Source organism: Prinia subflava, chromosome 5 (assembly GCF_021018805.1).
Source record: "Prinia subflava isolate CZ2003 ecotype Zambia chromosome 5, Cam_Psub_1.2, whole genome shotgun sequence".
NCBI classification, from domain to species: Eukaryota; Metazoa; Chordata; class Aves; order Passeriformes; family Cisticolidae; genus Prinia; species Prinia subflava.
This window is the reverse complement of record NC_086251.1, coordinates 38969627-38982968: the sequence shown is the minus strand read 5'-3', so window position 1 is coordinate 38982968 and position 13342 is coordinate 38969627. Positions and strand designations below refer to the sequence as shown.

The following is a 13342-nucleotide window of genomic DNA, read 5'->3' as shown; positions in this document are numbered from 1 at the left end:
GGAACATTGATTGGGCATTTCTTGTTTGTTTGGTTGAGTTCTTTAAGACTTGGGAAATGTTGATTTTTAAAGCTCCCGTGACAAATACAGACTACCTACTTTGAGTGGGCAGTTGGGTCACTCTGGCCCTACCAGACCAGCTCACTAATTCATGCCAGCTCTACCTCCAAGGGCTTCAGCCCTGGATGGCACTTGCATCTTCACTTCTCACACTCAGAGAAGAGCGTGGGGCAATAGGGCTGCTCCTGCAGAGCAGGGACTGAGAGCAACCCCTATGGGACTGATTCATAGGTTACAAGCTCAGAAGGTGGGAGGTAGCTGGGGAAGAGGCAGAGTTACTCCCAAAAGGAAGTTTTTGAATGAGAATATTTTGTGTATATGACCATCAACTGGCAAGAGCACAATTTGAAACTGTTTGACTGTGCTGCTGTTAAAGCAAGCTCTTGGAACAGGCACAAATTATTAAACAGTTCCTCTTGATCCAGGAACAGGCAAATTTCACTTTCCCCAGTGAGGGGGAAGAATCTTGCTCAGAGGCAGAGCTACCTTTATGGGAAGGTGTTGAGGAGGAGGTGCAGCAAGAGTAAAAGCAGTTAATCCTTCCCCCTAGATTTGGAGAAACGCACAGTGAAAACGAATGAATATCCATGTAATTACATCCCAAGGACAACTGAGCAAATTCGCTTTCTGTTTCCTCATTTCTATGATTTTGCCTTGGCTAGGGTGAAATTTCAACAGCAAGAGAAGCAAGTCCACAGGCCCGGGCGAGCTGCAGCCCCCGGGCCCGGGCCGGCGCTGCGCTTTCCCCGGCGGCCAGCGGAGGGAGGGAGGCGGCTGCCGCCCCTCCGGCCCCGCGGGCTCCGGCCCCGGCGCGTCCCCGGCACCGCCGGGAACGCCACCTTGCACGGATGGGCCCTGCCCAGATAAAGAAGCCAAGGGCACAATGGGACAGATGGCAGCTTCCGAATTAAAGCCGCTGAGGGAGCTCAGGTCGAGCCGCAGACGTGGGAGCAGAGAAGAGACAGAAAATAACTTGGGGGCAATAACCAGAGCACTCGGTCCCTCCGACATCAGTGACAGCAGGGCATCGGCGGGCAGACCCGCCCGCAGCCGCGCCGTTCGCGGGGGTTCCCGGGCTGCCGTGGTCATACCCCGGATGCGCCGGCCCCCGGCTGGGTGGCCCTGCTGGGCACCCGCGGGCAACGAGGAAAGGCCGAGGTTCCTACCAGCCCTCCTGTAACTTGCCCTCGAGTTTTGCTGTGAAAACAAAAGCTAAACAAACAATTCCATTCTCCCCGGCTCGAAAATAAAGCTCGGGCACCACACGGGCTGGTCGAAAGGACTCCATTGTCGTTTTTAAATGAGATATCTTTGCAGCCGCTAGCCCTTCCCCGAGCCAGCGGGGAGCCGCCCGTATCCCTGGAAGCGAGAGGTAGCGGGGAACAAAAGGCAAACTCCGAAGTGACACTGAAAATAAAAGAGAGCTTTGGTTACCCCTAGGGTAAGGTCGAGGGGGAAAGGTCGCCTGTCCACCAGTTCGCATGCTCCCGGCGGGCGCGGGGGATCGCCCCCGGGCTCGGCCCTGTGCGCCGTCCGCGCAGCCCCGAGGGCGCGGGGGCCGCGGGGGGCGCGGAGCCCCCGCCCCGCAGCACGCACAGGGCAGGCTGCCGCTCCCGAGGCCCTCGGCGGGGCCGTCCGGAGGCACGGGCAGGGGGTTTCGAGACCGAACCAGGGGGCGGTGAGCAACGAGCCCCCGCGCCGCCCGCCGCCGCCAGGCGCGCTGGAACAGAAAAGGTCTGCGGTAAACCAAACTGCCGGCAGCGACCCCCAGCCCGCCCCTCCACTCTCCACCCACAGGCACGTCCGTGTCCGTCGTCTCCGCGTCCAACCCCACCCGGGAGCCGAGAGCCCCTTTTCCCGGCGCCGGCGCGGCCGCAGGCCTGGGCGAGGGAAGGGGAAGGGAGGGCGGCAAGGTGACCCACTTAAAAGCTGAGTTCCTTTTTGAAACACTTAAGAGACGACAGGGTTGAGGACTGTGAATGTATGCGTAAATATATACTCATGCATACCCGCTGCCGGAGGAATGCAGCCCCACGCTTGCATGTGTGTGTGTAGGCATGTCTGGGGACACACACAAAAGTACATAACTCCTAAGACAGCTAATGTAATATACTAATTGCTATGCCCAAAAGCAGATAAATGGATAGATCCAGGTGGGATTCTGTTTGTAGGTATATACCTATTAAAAGTATTTTATATCTAAATAAAACATACTTATATTTTTAACTATCTCTACAGGCTAACTTTTTGCAAATTGCCTCAACAACCGCCTTCAAGTATTGCTCCGGATAACCTCTGTTTTAGGTCTATCAAAAGCGCTTCAGGGCAACAATAAGTCGTGTGTGTATGTACTGGCACTGTTGCGGCAGCGACAGTCTACTGACACTAAGAAAGCCAGATGTGGTGGGCTTTTATTAACCGCTGATAATGTCGGACAAGGCGGTCAGACAGCAGTTCACACATCGGGGCGAGTGCTGCTGCTATCCACCCGAGACTACCGGGGCACCCATGCCCACAAAGAGCCCTTTCCCCACGGGTCCCCACGCCGGGCAGCCGCGGAGGGGCGCGGTGTGGCTGGCGGGCCGAGGCGTGCCCCGGGGCGCCGCGCCCCCGCCCTGGCACGGCGGCCCTCCGCCCGCCGCGGCTCCGGGAGCCCTGCCCTGGCACCCCGTACCTGGCCCCACCCTAGCCCTCTTGGCCGGGAACGGCCCGGCGAAGGAAAGGACGGGGAGGGTGTCGAGGACTAGGGCAGGAGGGCTCAGCCGGCCGCCAGCAACTGGGGACGGAAGGAAAAGAACTGAGCGGAGGCAACGCTGCCCTCGCTGGCGCAGAGCTTTGCGAGTGGGGCCGCCAGGGACCGGTGGCGAAGCGGCCCCCAGAACCCCCAGCTGCGAGATGCTCCACGCCCTGGGCAGCTGGAGGAACAACTGTGCGTGCTCTGCGGAGGGGTGAGGATTTTCGCTTTAGCCTTTGGTGGTCTCGCTGGTTGCCTTAGGTTCCCACGCCAGGGGGAGAGGTTTCGACCGGTGTATTGAGGGGTTTCTCCCACCCTAACGAGATAGCCAGGGCAGGGGGTCTTTCCCACGGCGAGGAATTGTCCCCATGAGCCACAACAGGCGTTTCCCCACACACCCACCCGGAGCGCTCCGTGCCTAGGTAGCGCTGGCAGGGTGCGTCTCTGGGAGGACTCCTGCCTTCTTACACGCCCAAGCATGTGCTTTCCAGGCGGGGAGCGGCTCCCAGCGCCCTGCCCGCGGCCGGCAGAGACACAAGTCCGCCCTACACGATCACTACGGAAACCTCCGCTCCCGGCGTAGGTGTGCTGGGCACATCTTCCGTTCTGGGCAGCGTGGAGAAACAGAGGGTGTATTACACCGACATGCACAAGCAATCAGATGAAGTTTCTATGAGCTTGTTCAGGGTGGGTGGAGAGGGGAGAGTTGTGGCAAGCTGTGTCCGTGGTGCCATTTTTACAAGTGGTCATTTACATCTGTCTGTGGATGTGTTAGGCTTAGACTGATGACCAGAAGCGAAGAAAGAGCTCTGTCACAGACCTGTTCTTGCCACCTCTAACTCGGACCTCTCTAGAAGCAGCTGGCCCCACGGCAGAGCGCTGCTCCCGCGGCAGGGCAGCTGTACGGCAGCGGGCAGGGCTGTGGCAGGGCAGCGGGCAGGGCTGTGGCAGGGCAGCGGGCAGGGCTGTGGCAGGGGAGCGGGCAGGGCTGTGGCAGGGCTGTGGCAGGGCTGTGGCAGGGCTGTGGCAGGGGAGCGGGCAGGGCTGTGGCAGGGCTGTGGGCAGGGCAGCGGGCAGGGGAGCGGGCAGGGCAGCGGGCAGGGCAGCGGGCAAGGCTGTGGCAGGGCAGCGGGCAGGGGAGCGGGCAGGGCTGTGGCAGGGCTGTGGCAGGGCAGCGGGCAGGGCTGTGGCAGGGCTGTGGCAGGGCAGCGGGCAGGGCAGCGGGCAGGGCTATGGCAGGGCTGCGGGCAGGGCCGCTCCCCGGCTGGCAGCGGGGACACAGCACTGGGCCGGGGGTGCAGCCAGACGTGTACCTGTGAACTGACCCAGAGGGAGCGCGGAGCACCTCATGGCTTTGTATCAAGAAGTTACACCTAGAAAGCGTCTTTCTTGTTGAGAAAGAATTTGCGTGCCGTTTGCGTGGGACCCTTACTCTCTGCCCTCCGAGCCCTCCGAGCTCTGCCTGGCCGAACATATTTAATTCCCCTTGGGGAGGCACAGCAGCTCGTATAAAAAAGACATTGTTGTCTTTGGAGAGCCCTGAGCGCACTTTCAAAAGCTGATCCTTGAGTTCCCAGCCCCCGCAATCCAGTTGATGAGGAAACGCTCTGCGGTCTTGGTGGCACCGTTTCCATTGGGATTGGCACCATTTGATTGACAAAGTCTCCCATTCTTCCACCTCTCGAGTGTTATCAAAAGGATTGTGTGGGGTCAGAAGCTATTGAAGGGACGTCCGTGTAGCCGCATTTCTGCAAACACGGGGTGAAAACCGTGCCTTTCTCATGAAAATGCTTCCACCAGGCAGAACGCATCTCATCTTCCTTGCTCTCCTCCTTAGCATTTCTTTTTAACTCGAGTGTTTTACTAAGCAGCATCACCAGGTAAAGGAATATATCGCTAAAGGCAGCCTGGGCAGGATTGTGTCGGGATGGCCACCCCTGCCAGAAGCTGGGAGCAGCCATTTCTGGCCAACGAAACTCCGGTGGGGGTTGAGAGAAAAGGGAGAGTGAAGGGGCACGGCATCAGAGAATAAGTTTCCTCGCCCCTTGTCCATGGTGTGACTCGCCCCGTTATGGCTCATCTGGGGAGGGAAAGCAGGTGCAAAGGCTGACCTGTTTCCCTTGCACCGCGTCGATCTAGTAGGGCCGAAAAGCAGCTAGGCGTAGCTGTGCCTGTACGCCTGCCCGTGCACTCGTAACTCGGCGGTCAGACGTGCACAGGAGAGTCTCACCGCCTTTCCAGCACAGGTGAACGAAGCGCTCTCGCATTAACTTCCCTCTCCCGGACCCCGCGCAGAGCCAAGGCCCGACTCGCTCGGGATAACCTAACCGAGCGATGTCTCGGAGGCGATATAACCTGCGCTCATTCGGGTGAGAGGATAAATAAGCTCTGGCAGGCGCAGCGGGTCTCCCCCGCCCGCCTGTCCGCAGCCCGCTGCCGCCGCCGGAGCTGCTGCTGGGGCCTACCCGGCCGCCCCACCCCGCACTCTGTGGATGGAACGGAGTCCCTGCTCCTGCCCCACAAATTGCGCGGTCGCTTGCTGCCTTTAGTCTCTGATTAAAGTCGACCAAGCCCTCGTTTTGGTGGATCCTGCAGTATTTAATTTTGTTTTTCGTTCCATCTACCCCCTTCTTTTAAAGGCGCGTGAAAGACGCATGGGGATGGAGCGTCTGAGAAATTTGGGGTGAAAAAAACCAACCACAAACCCCAAACAATCAAACCACTAAGGCAAGGTCGAGTCGCTTTCTGTGAAGGAACAAAACCAAAGACCATAATCAAAAATACGCTCAGAAAGGGGAAAAAGGGGGGCGTGTGAGGGTGCAGGCGGGGGGTAAATAAATGTTCCAGAGATCTGGAAAGACAAGATTGAAAGGTTTTAAAAGAAAAGAGAGGAAAAAAAAAAAAAAAAAAAAAAAAAAAAAAAAGAAGAAGTAAAAACCAAACACCTTTCTAGCCCAAAGTTGCCCTTCTCTGCCTTTGGTGACCCAGCAGACTCACAACCAGCCCACCTCGGGATATTCAGCCTTGAGGGAGCTAGTGCCGAAAGAAGCAGCTGAGATGATGTAAGAGAGCTGGAGGCCTGATTGAAGGAAAGTTCCTCCGATTATATTTGTGTGGAAAAGCTCACCTCTTGCGGAGCTCTAAAGTGTAATCAAGACTGAGGCTTACACTTGAAGGATGTTAACTCTCATACGGGAACCTACTTTCTCCTAAACGGTTTCTTGCCTAGTGAATGAGAGCCTCCCAATTGAAGCAAAATGATCCTTATGTACTAATATCAAGCACAGCCACAAAGCGACCGGCTATTTATGCTGCCACTTTAGACAAAGATATTTAGTTATTCCCGGGTAGCAAGTGCACTTTTGCATTTTTAAGCACGAACCAGCCGAGCACAAACATATTTACAAGTGCAATTACTAAATAGTTACTTGACACTTCAAAGTCCCAGGGTTAACTGTACCTTCGCTGTAATTTTCTTAATATTCAGGTAATCGCTGCATTAAATTGTGCTTGCCAGGGCCGTAGTCCGGGGTGTGAAACACTCGGGGGAGGTTTCTCTCCTCCGCCCGGATCACCCCCAAATATAAGCTTTGGAGACACTAGGCGTTGGAAGATTTCTTCAAAGACCCGAGTGACATTAGCTACTGGCTGCCTGTACGTGTGCGTGTGGCTGTGAATGGATCGCTTTTGTTTTCACACCGGATCCGAGAACAGATCCGAAAGTGCCAGAAATTGCAGTTTATTGGAAACTACAGGGAATTCATTGGCAAGGTCGTGTAGCAGATGACCGGAGAGGTCTTCTCCATCCAGCTCCCGTGCTGTATAAATAACCTTAGAAAGCAGCTTCAGCTTCAGAGGGACCACGAGAGACTGTGAGAGTCTTTGCCTTTGAGAATAACAAGCGACATTTTGCGCTAACCTATTTTTCATCAGTCTCTCGCCCTCAGGCAATTAAATTACTGCCTAATTTTGCAAACTTGTGTCTTCCACCCCTCTCCGAGATATTAAAAAAAAAATCCCTAGTTGGCAGGAATTTATAGGTTTAGGGAGAGAAACGATCCTTGCGCTGAGCGTCTTAGGAGACATAGAGAGTGTTCCCGAGATGCGAAACCCCAAGCGCTTGTTCAGCCCCAGCCGGCCGGGGCATCTGACGAGCCAGTGCGGGGAGTGCGGGGCACGGGGAGCTGTGGCTCGGAGAGAAAGATCTGCCCTCCGGAGAGCTGTCCTCCCGGCGGCCGGGCTCCTTCCGGACCAAACTTAGTGGGGGAAGAGGGAGATTCTGTCCTTTGGCTTACTGGCAGTCCACCCCGTTTCCCCAGCTCTCACAAAGGCTGGGCTGACAGCCTCGCCACCCGGGAGCTGTTTTTAAATCCTTTCACCCAGTCAAATGGTGGTCTTTTCGCTTTGCCTTCCGTTTCCCGTCCACGATATTGCCACCCCCGAGGAGGAAAAAAAAAAAAAAAAAAAAAAAAAAAAAAAAAAAAAAAAAAAAAAAGAGTTGTGCTCACGGGGTCTTTCTTTTTTTCTTCTCTCTCCCGTCCTCTCTGTATTTTTTTTTTCTTAAAGACATAAAAAAAAATCTGACAAGTAAAACTTAAAGGTGTTTACCTTGTCATCAGCATGTAAGCTAATTATCTTGGGCAAGATGTAGGCTTCTATTGTCTTGTTGCTTTAGTGCCTATGCCCCGCCTCTGGTGGCAGCCTAAAACCTGGCGTCTGGCTAAAACAAACGAAAGGCAGCCCTGAGCCTCCACTCAATCCAATTAAGGCGGACTTCGTCCACTCGGTTACGTGTACATCCAACAAGATCGGCGTTAAGGCAACACCAGAATATTTGGCAAAAAAAAAAAAAAAAAAAAAAAAAAAAAAAAAAAAAAAAAGATTTGCCTCCCCTTCCTTTTTTTTTTTTTTTTCCCCAGCCGCCGAATCATGTCGATGAGCCCAAAGCATACGACTCCTTTCTCAGTGTCTGACATCTTGAGTCCTTTGGAGGAAAGCTACAAGAAAGTGGGCATGGAGGCCAGTAACTTGGGGGCTCCCCTGTCAGCCTACAGACAGTCTCAGGTTTCTCAGCCGGCCATGCAGCAGCACCCCATGGGCCACAACGGAACAGTGACTGCCGCCTACCATATGACAGCGGCAGGGGTCCCCCAGCTCTCCCATGCTACGATGGGGGGCTATTGCAATGGGAACCTGGGCAACATGAGCGAGCTGCCGCCTTACCAGGACACCATGAGGAACAGCGCTTCGGCGACAGGATGGTACGGCACCAACCCGGATCCGCGCTTTTCCTCAAGTAAGTCAGCCCGGGGCTGGGTGGCCGAAGGGGGCTTGCGGCGCAGCTGCCCCGACACGCCGCGGGCAGAAGGCACGGGGGGTCCGCGACAGGGCAAAAGTCGGTCTCAAACCCAGACGCGCCCCCCACACCCCAAATTCCTCCTCATGCCCGAGGACCGTGCCCGGTCCTTCCACCCCGGCATGCCAGCCTCCCGCGGCTGCTTTTGCGGGGCAAGGAGGTCGGAAGCCCCGCTGTGGCGGGGAGCGGGAGCCCGGCTCTCGCCGTCCGGCGGGGCGGGAGCGCGGCGGCCCGGGGGCCCGAAGGGAGCCGGCGGTGCCCGTCCGCCTGCGCGCCGCCCGGCACCGGGCGGGCGAGGGGGGAAGCCGGAGGCGCCGGGGCCGCGTCCCGGGAAGCGGCAGGGCAGCGGGAGAGTCCTCTTCGGCCGGCGCCGGCGGAGCCGCTGCCGCGGCCGCTGCCGCCGCGGCTGTCACATTAGGTACTTTCCTGGCTGTCCCCCCGGGCAGGACGAGGGGCGAGTGGTCTCCCTTATTCACCGGGGCCACCGCTCGGCCCGGGGACGCCGTCACTTAGAAGCGCGGGTACCCCGAGGCCGCGGCCGGGGCTGGGCTGCCGGGGGGCTGCGGAGCTCCGCTGGGGGCAGGCGGCGGCGGGGCTGCCGGAGCGCGGGGCCCCGCTCGGGCCGGGCCGGGCCGGGCCGGGCCGGGCCGGGCCGGGCCGAGCCCCCTAAAACGTGCCGCCTTCTCCCTTGCAGTCTCCCGCTTCATGGCGCCGTCCTCGGGCATGAACATGGGAGGCATGGGCAGCCTCGGCTCCCTGGGAGACGTGAGCAAGAGCATGGCCCCGCTCCAGAGCACGCCGCGGAGGAAACGGAGGGTCCTTTTTTCGCAGGCCCAGGTTTACGAGCTGGAGAGACGTTTCAAGCAACAAAAATACCTCTCCGCCCCGGAGAGGGAACATTTAGCCAGCATGATACATCTCACCCCGACTCAGGTCAAAATCTGGTTCCAGAATCACCGCTACAAGATGAAACGCCAGGCCAAAGACAAGGCTGCGCAGCAGCAGATGCAACAGGAGAACGGCTCCTGCCAGCAGCAGCAGTCTCCCAGAAGGGTGGCGGTGCCAGTGCTTGTGAAGGATGGCAAGCCTTGCCAAGCAGGCTCCAACACACCCACAGCAGCTATCCAGAGCCATCAGCAGCAGGCAGCTACAACGATCACAGTGGCTACCAATGGCAACAGCCTCGGACAGCATCAGAGCCACCAGACAAACAGTGCGGGGCAGTCTCCAGACATGGGACAGCACTCGGCCAGCCCTTCCTCTCTGCAGAGCCAAGTCTCCAGTTTGTCTCACCTAAACTCTTCTACTTCTGACTATGGCACTGCCATGTCTTGCTCCACCTTGCTATACGGTAGGACCTGGTAAAAGGATTAAACAAAAGGAAAAAAAAAAAAAGGCAAAAAGAAATAAGAAAAAAAACCCAACAGATTTTCCCAGTTACACAAATCTCTGTCCTCTCCAAACTACTGTGTGCTTTTCTTCTTATTTTTTTCTTATTTTTTCTTTTTTTATTTTCTTTTTTCTTCTTTTTTTTTTTTCTTTTCTTTTTTTTTTTTTTTTTTCTTTTTAATGCTCTTCTCCCTTTCCCCCGTTTTACTGAGTGGTCTCTGCGGACCTCTAAGAGAGAGATACACTTTTTTGTTCCGTTTTATTGTTACTGTTGATGGTTTGGGATCTTTATGTTTTTTCTCCCCCAAAGTTGTCCTATGGGGTGTATAAAAATATTCAGACTAATAACCATGGAGCAGTCTGCAGACAGGGGACCATCTTTAGGCATGGTCTGAAGACTTGGATATCAGATGTACACTTTGCCAGCGTCTAGGACTTGCATGTAAATACAGAGATTTTGGGGGATGGGGTGGTTTTCCCCCCCAAAAAAACGCATTCGCGTCACCCAGACACAAGAAGCAGCTTCCCCCTCCCCGGTCTCTCCCAGCCTGCCGCCAGGGCCAGCGGATGGAGACGAGGAGTCATCAAAGGCTTGGCTTTTATTTTCCTCCTTACGTTTGATGTGAACCTGTAGCTGTATAATGCTGTCAAAAGTTGGACTAAACCCATAGTTTTTAGTAGCCTGTATATTTTGTTGTAAAAAGAAAAGGAAAAAAATACAATCAACCAAACCAACCCCCACCTTTTTTATGGACACTGATCACCCCGTCGTAAATCCTCTGGCAGTTTGTTATTTGCGCACGCCGCCTTTTCCTGTTGTAACTTATGTAGATATTTGGCTTAAATATAGTTCCTAAGAAGCTTCTAATAAATTATATACATTACGAATATTCTTTTTTATTTCCCCCTTTGGTTTCCGCTCCCGACGCTCTTTTCCTTGTATCTCTCTCCTTTTTCTTCCCTTCCCTCCCCCCGCTTTTTTTTCTTCTTGGTGGAAAAACAACCCGGGATGTTGCCAGACCCCGGAAGGCCCCTGCCCCTCCTAGGGCCCAGACCCTGTTCCCAAAGGGGAGCTGCGCCAGAGGGTTAACGGGATACAGGATCAGTCCTCAGCGTGCAAACAGGACAAGCAAACTCGTGGGATTCACAAACTCGAGAGCAAAGGAATTGAGTCCAAATTCATTAGCCCAATTATTTTTGGGGGATGAGGGCGGGGGCGGGGGCACCTCAGCGACTTCTTGCTAGAAAAAGCAAAGTATTCCGGGACTAGAAATTCAAATGCCAAAGGCACGGAGGAGAAAGAAGGTAAAAGTCTAGCGCCATTAGAAAAAAAAAGAATAAAATTACGAAGAACCTGCTGTCAGTATAGAACGTGAGTCCGATTTAAATGTCCAGTTTAAATACCTTGTAAGAAAAAAAATATAATTTCTACCAGGTTTTCCTTTGTACTTGTATTTTAAGGGAAGTACAGTCACCTTATTTATAATCAAAATAAAAAGATAGTTTATTGTGTACAACATGTAGTTTGAATTAATTTTCTTTATCAGGCTGTCTTTTATTTTCTCCATATCCATGTGTTTAATTTTCTCCATATCCAACCCCGCATGCCCGCACACGGCCACGCAGGTTCCCCCGCACACCCACCCCCCTCCTCCGGCGGAGGCCAGCCGCAGGCTGCGGCTCGCTGGAGCACAGACGGGCTTCGCTCGGTTGGTTTGGGTGCTGTTTTTCGTGTCGTTCACCTAAGGGGGGTTTGTTTGTTTGTCGGGGGTTATTTTGTGCAGCTATTCGGGAAGTTTGTAAAGAAGGAGATGAGGAGAAAGTGCATGCGCGCACGTGGGTGGGTGCGCATAGGTGCGCGCCGGGCTGAGACACGGAGGGGCGTTTGGTAGGAAGGCAAATACTGTCGGTAATGCAAGGATGTTAACTTTCCTGTAAATATATAAAGCATATGAAGCTAAGCAGCTAGTATCTGATGAGTCCGAAATCCCTGTAATTCTCTATTTTTCAGGTCCCAAATATCCCTTTTGTGAATATAACAAAATAAGAAATATCCCCACCCTAAAAGACCACGTAGCGTGTTTTCCTTTGAATCTGCTGCCCGGTTTCTGTTTTTTTTTTCACAAATCCATAGAAAATTATCGCAGTCATTAAAACACTTCTGAATTACAGAGGTGTTACGAAATAATCATATTTCTGAAGTGAAATAAAACAGGTTGCCTGAGATGGAAATAACCCAACCTTCAATTTAAGTAGCAGCTTTCGAAAGCTCCAGTTCTTATTTATACAAGATAGCTGGTGTTAGTCGGACACCGAGTGCTAGTCTGGATGGAGAAAAAGGGAAGTACACGGAAGAAAAAAAAAAGTATCGGATTCTTTCTGACCCCCTCCCCCTTATTTCTAACTGGAGGACATCACGTGTGTCAACAGGAATTTCGAGACCTTTCATTCTTTAGGTTATGTCCTGATTTATACAGCGATGTTCTTAACTAACCCAAAGATTCTTTATTTTATTTTATTTTATTTTTTCCCTCTTCTACGCAGAATATTCATTTCAGATCTACAGCATGGCGGGGGGATGGGGGTGGGGGGGGGGGGGGGGCGGCAGAGTGTCTGGAGTTTAGTGCTGTTATTTCTGCCAAAAGAAGAAAGTATTGGGTATTCCTGGTCCGTGGTGTAGAGCTGCCAGCTTCCGCGGAGGAAGCGGGAGCAGGGTTAATTTTAAGGATTTTTTAAAAAATATATATATATTTTTCATTAGGGTTAGTTTCTCCCGGAGTTTATAAGCAAGACCGAGGGGAAAATGCTCCGGTGAAGTCGACATTTCCCCTTCATACATAATTAATATGCATTCTTTCAAATCCAGGAACGTTCAAAAGTGAGTGGCACCGAAAGGCAGTAATTCAGCCGAGAAACATTACAGCCCCCTCCCCCGAATATTTGAGTTAGCATGTTTGATAGAGATTCACTCAGTGACTTTTCATTATAGACTTAGGGGGAAATAAAGTAATTTTATTGTGTCTCGACAACCTCATAAACACATATTTGGTGGTGGGTGTAATTACTGTAATGGATTATTATGTACACTGACTTATCTTTCTTAAACTAGATTTAGTTTCGATTAAATAAACTCGTTTCCACTTTGTCTGATGTCGGCTTAGTTTAAAGTCTGTTTACTTGTTCCACAGAAAGGTGAATTCATCTCTTTATTAAGCACTAGTGACCGAGCAAACACAGTTCAAACTGTATTTACATATCAATCAGGGGAAATGCAAACAAACTGCTCTTTGACAATTTTTATAGCGTTTTCTTATGACATCGTGATACTGCCTTTTATCATATATATATATATATATATATATAAAAGTAAACTAGTTATGCCTTGATTAAGATGAAGATATTTGGAGGGAAGCATGTAAATAGAGTTTAGTCTCCAGTCTCCCTTGGGAACACTCATGAGAACTTAGTTACTGTAAAGCTTTTTAAAATCGAAATTAAAATATGTTTCTCCGTCTAAACTCCTGCTTCTTCCAATATGCTGATTTCCAGTCTCCCGGTAATCAATGCAGAACTTGGATAATGGAATGGCAGAGGGGAGGGGCAGCATGGTTCAAATCTGAAGTGATGGAAGAGATGCACGTTTCCCAATATAGCTGCTTTATCCACGCTAGACCATGGGCACCCCGTATTTTGAGAGCTAAAAAGATCTAGTGAAGAATGACTACTCCCTCCCACTCCCCCACTGCCTGGAACTGCTTGTAAGTGTAGGAGAATCGTGGAGGGTATTTTTTCCTCCTGTAAAC

At 52.7% G+C, this 13342-nt stretch overlaps 1 protein-coding gene across 1 annotated transcript; it reads left to right on the top strand.

Moving 5' to 3' along the window:
• The first annotated feature begins 2869 nt into the window (after positions 1-2869).
• Positions 2870-10706, top strand: NKX2-1 (NK2 homeobox 1). Its single transcript, XM_063397341.1, has 3 exons — positions 2870-3008; positions 7714-8090; positions 8845-10706. Exons 1-3 carry the CDS (start codon positions 2956-2958, stop codon positions 9513-9515), a joined length of 1101 nt encoding a protein of 366 aa, XP_063253411.1. The 5' UTR covers positions 2870-2955; the 3' UTR covers positions 9516-10706.
• The last annotated feature ends 2636 nt before the right edge of the window (positions 10707-13342 follow it).

What these genes read in the sequence shown, in the direction of transcription:
- NKX2-1 (XM_063397341.1), top strand. Translation starts at nt 2,956, where the DNA reads ATGCTCCACGCCCTGGGCAGCTGGAGGAACAACTGTGCGTGCTCTGCG. An exon ending in TGTGCGTGCTCTGCGGAGGG is followed by an intron (nt 3,009 to 7,713) that starts GTGAGGATTTTC and finishes TTTTTTCCCCAG; the next exon opens with CCGCCGAATCATGTCGATGA. An exon ending in GGATCCGCGCTTTTCCTCAA is followed by an intron (nt 8,091 to 8,844) that starts GTAAGTCAGCCC and finishes TCTCCCTTGCAG; the next exon opens with TCTCCCGCTTCATGGCGCCG.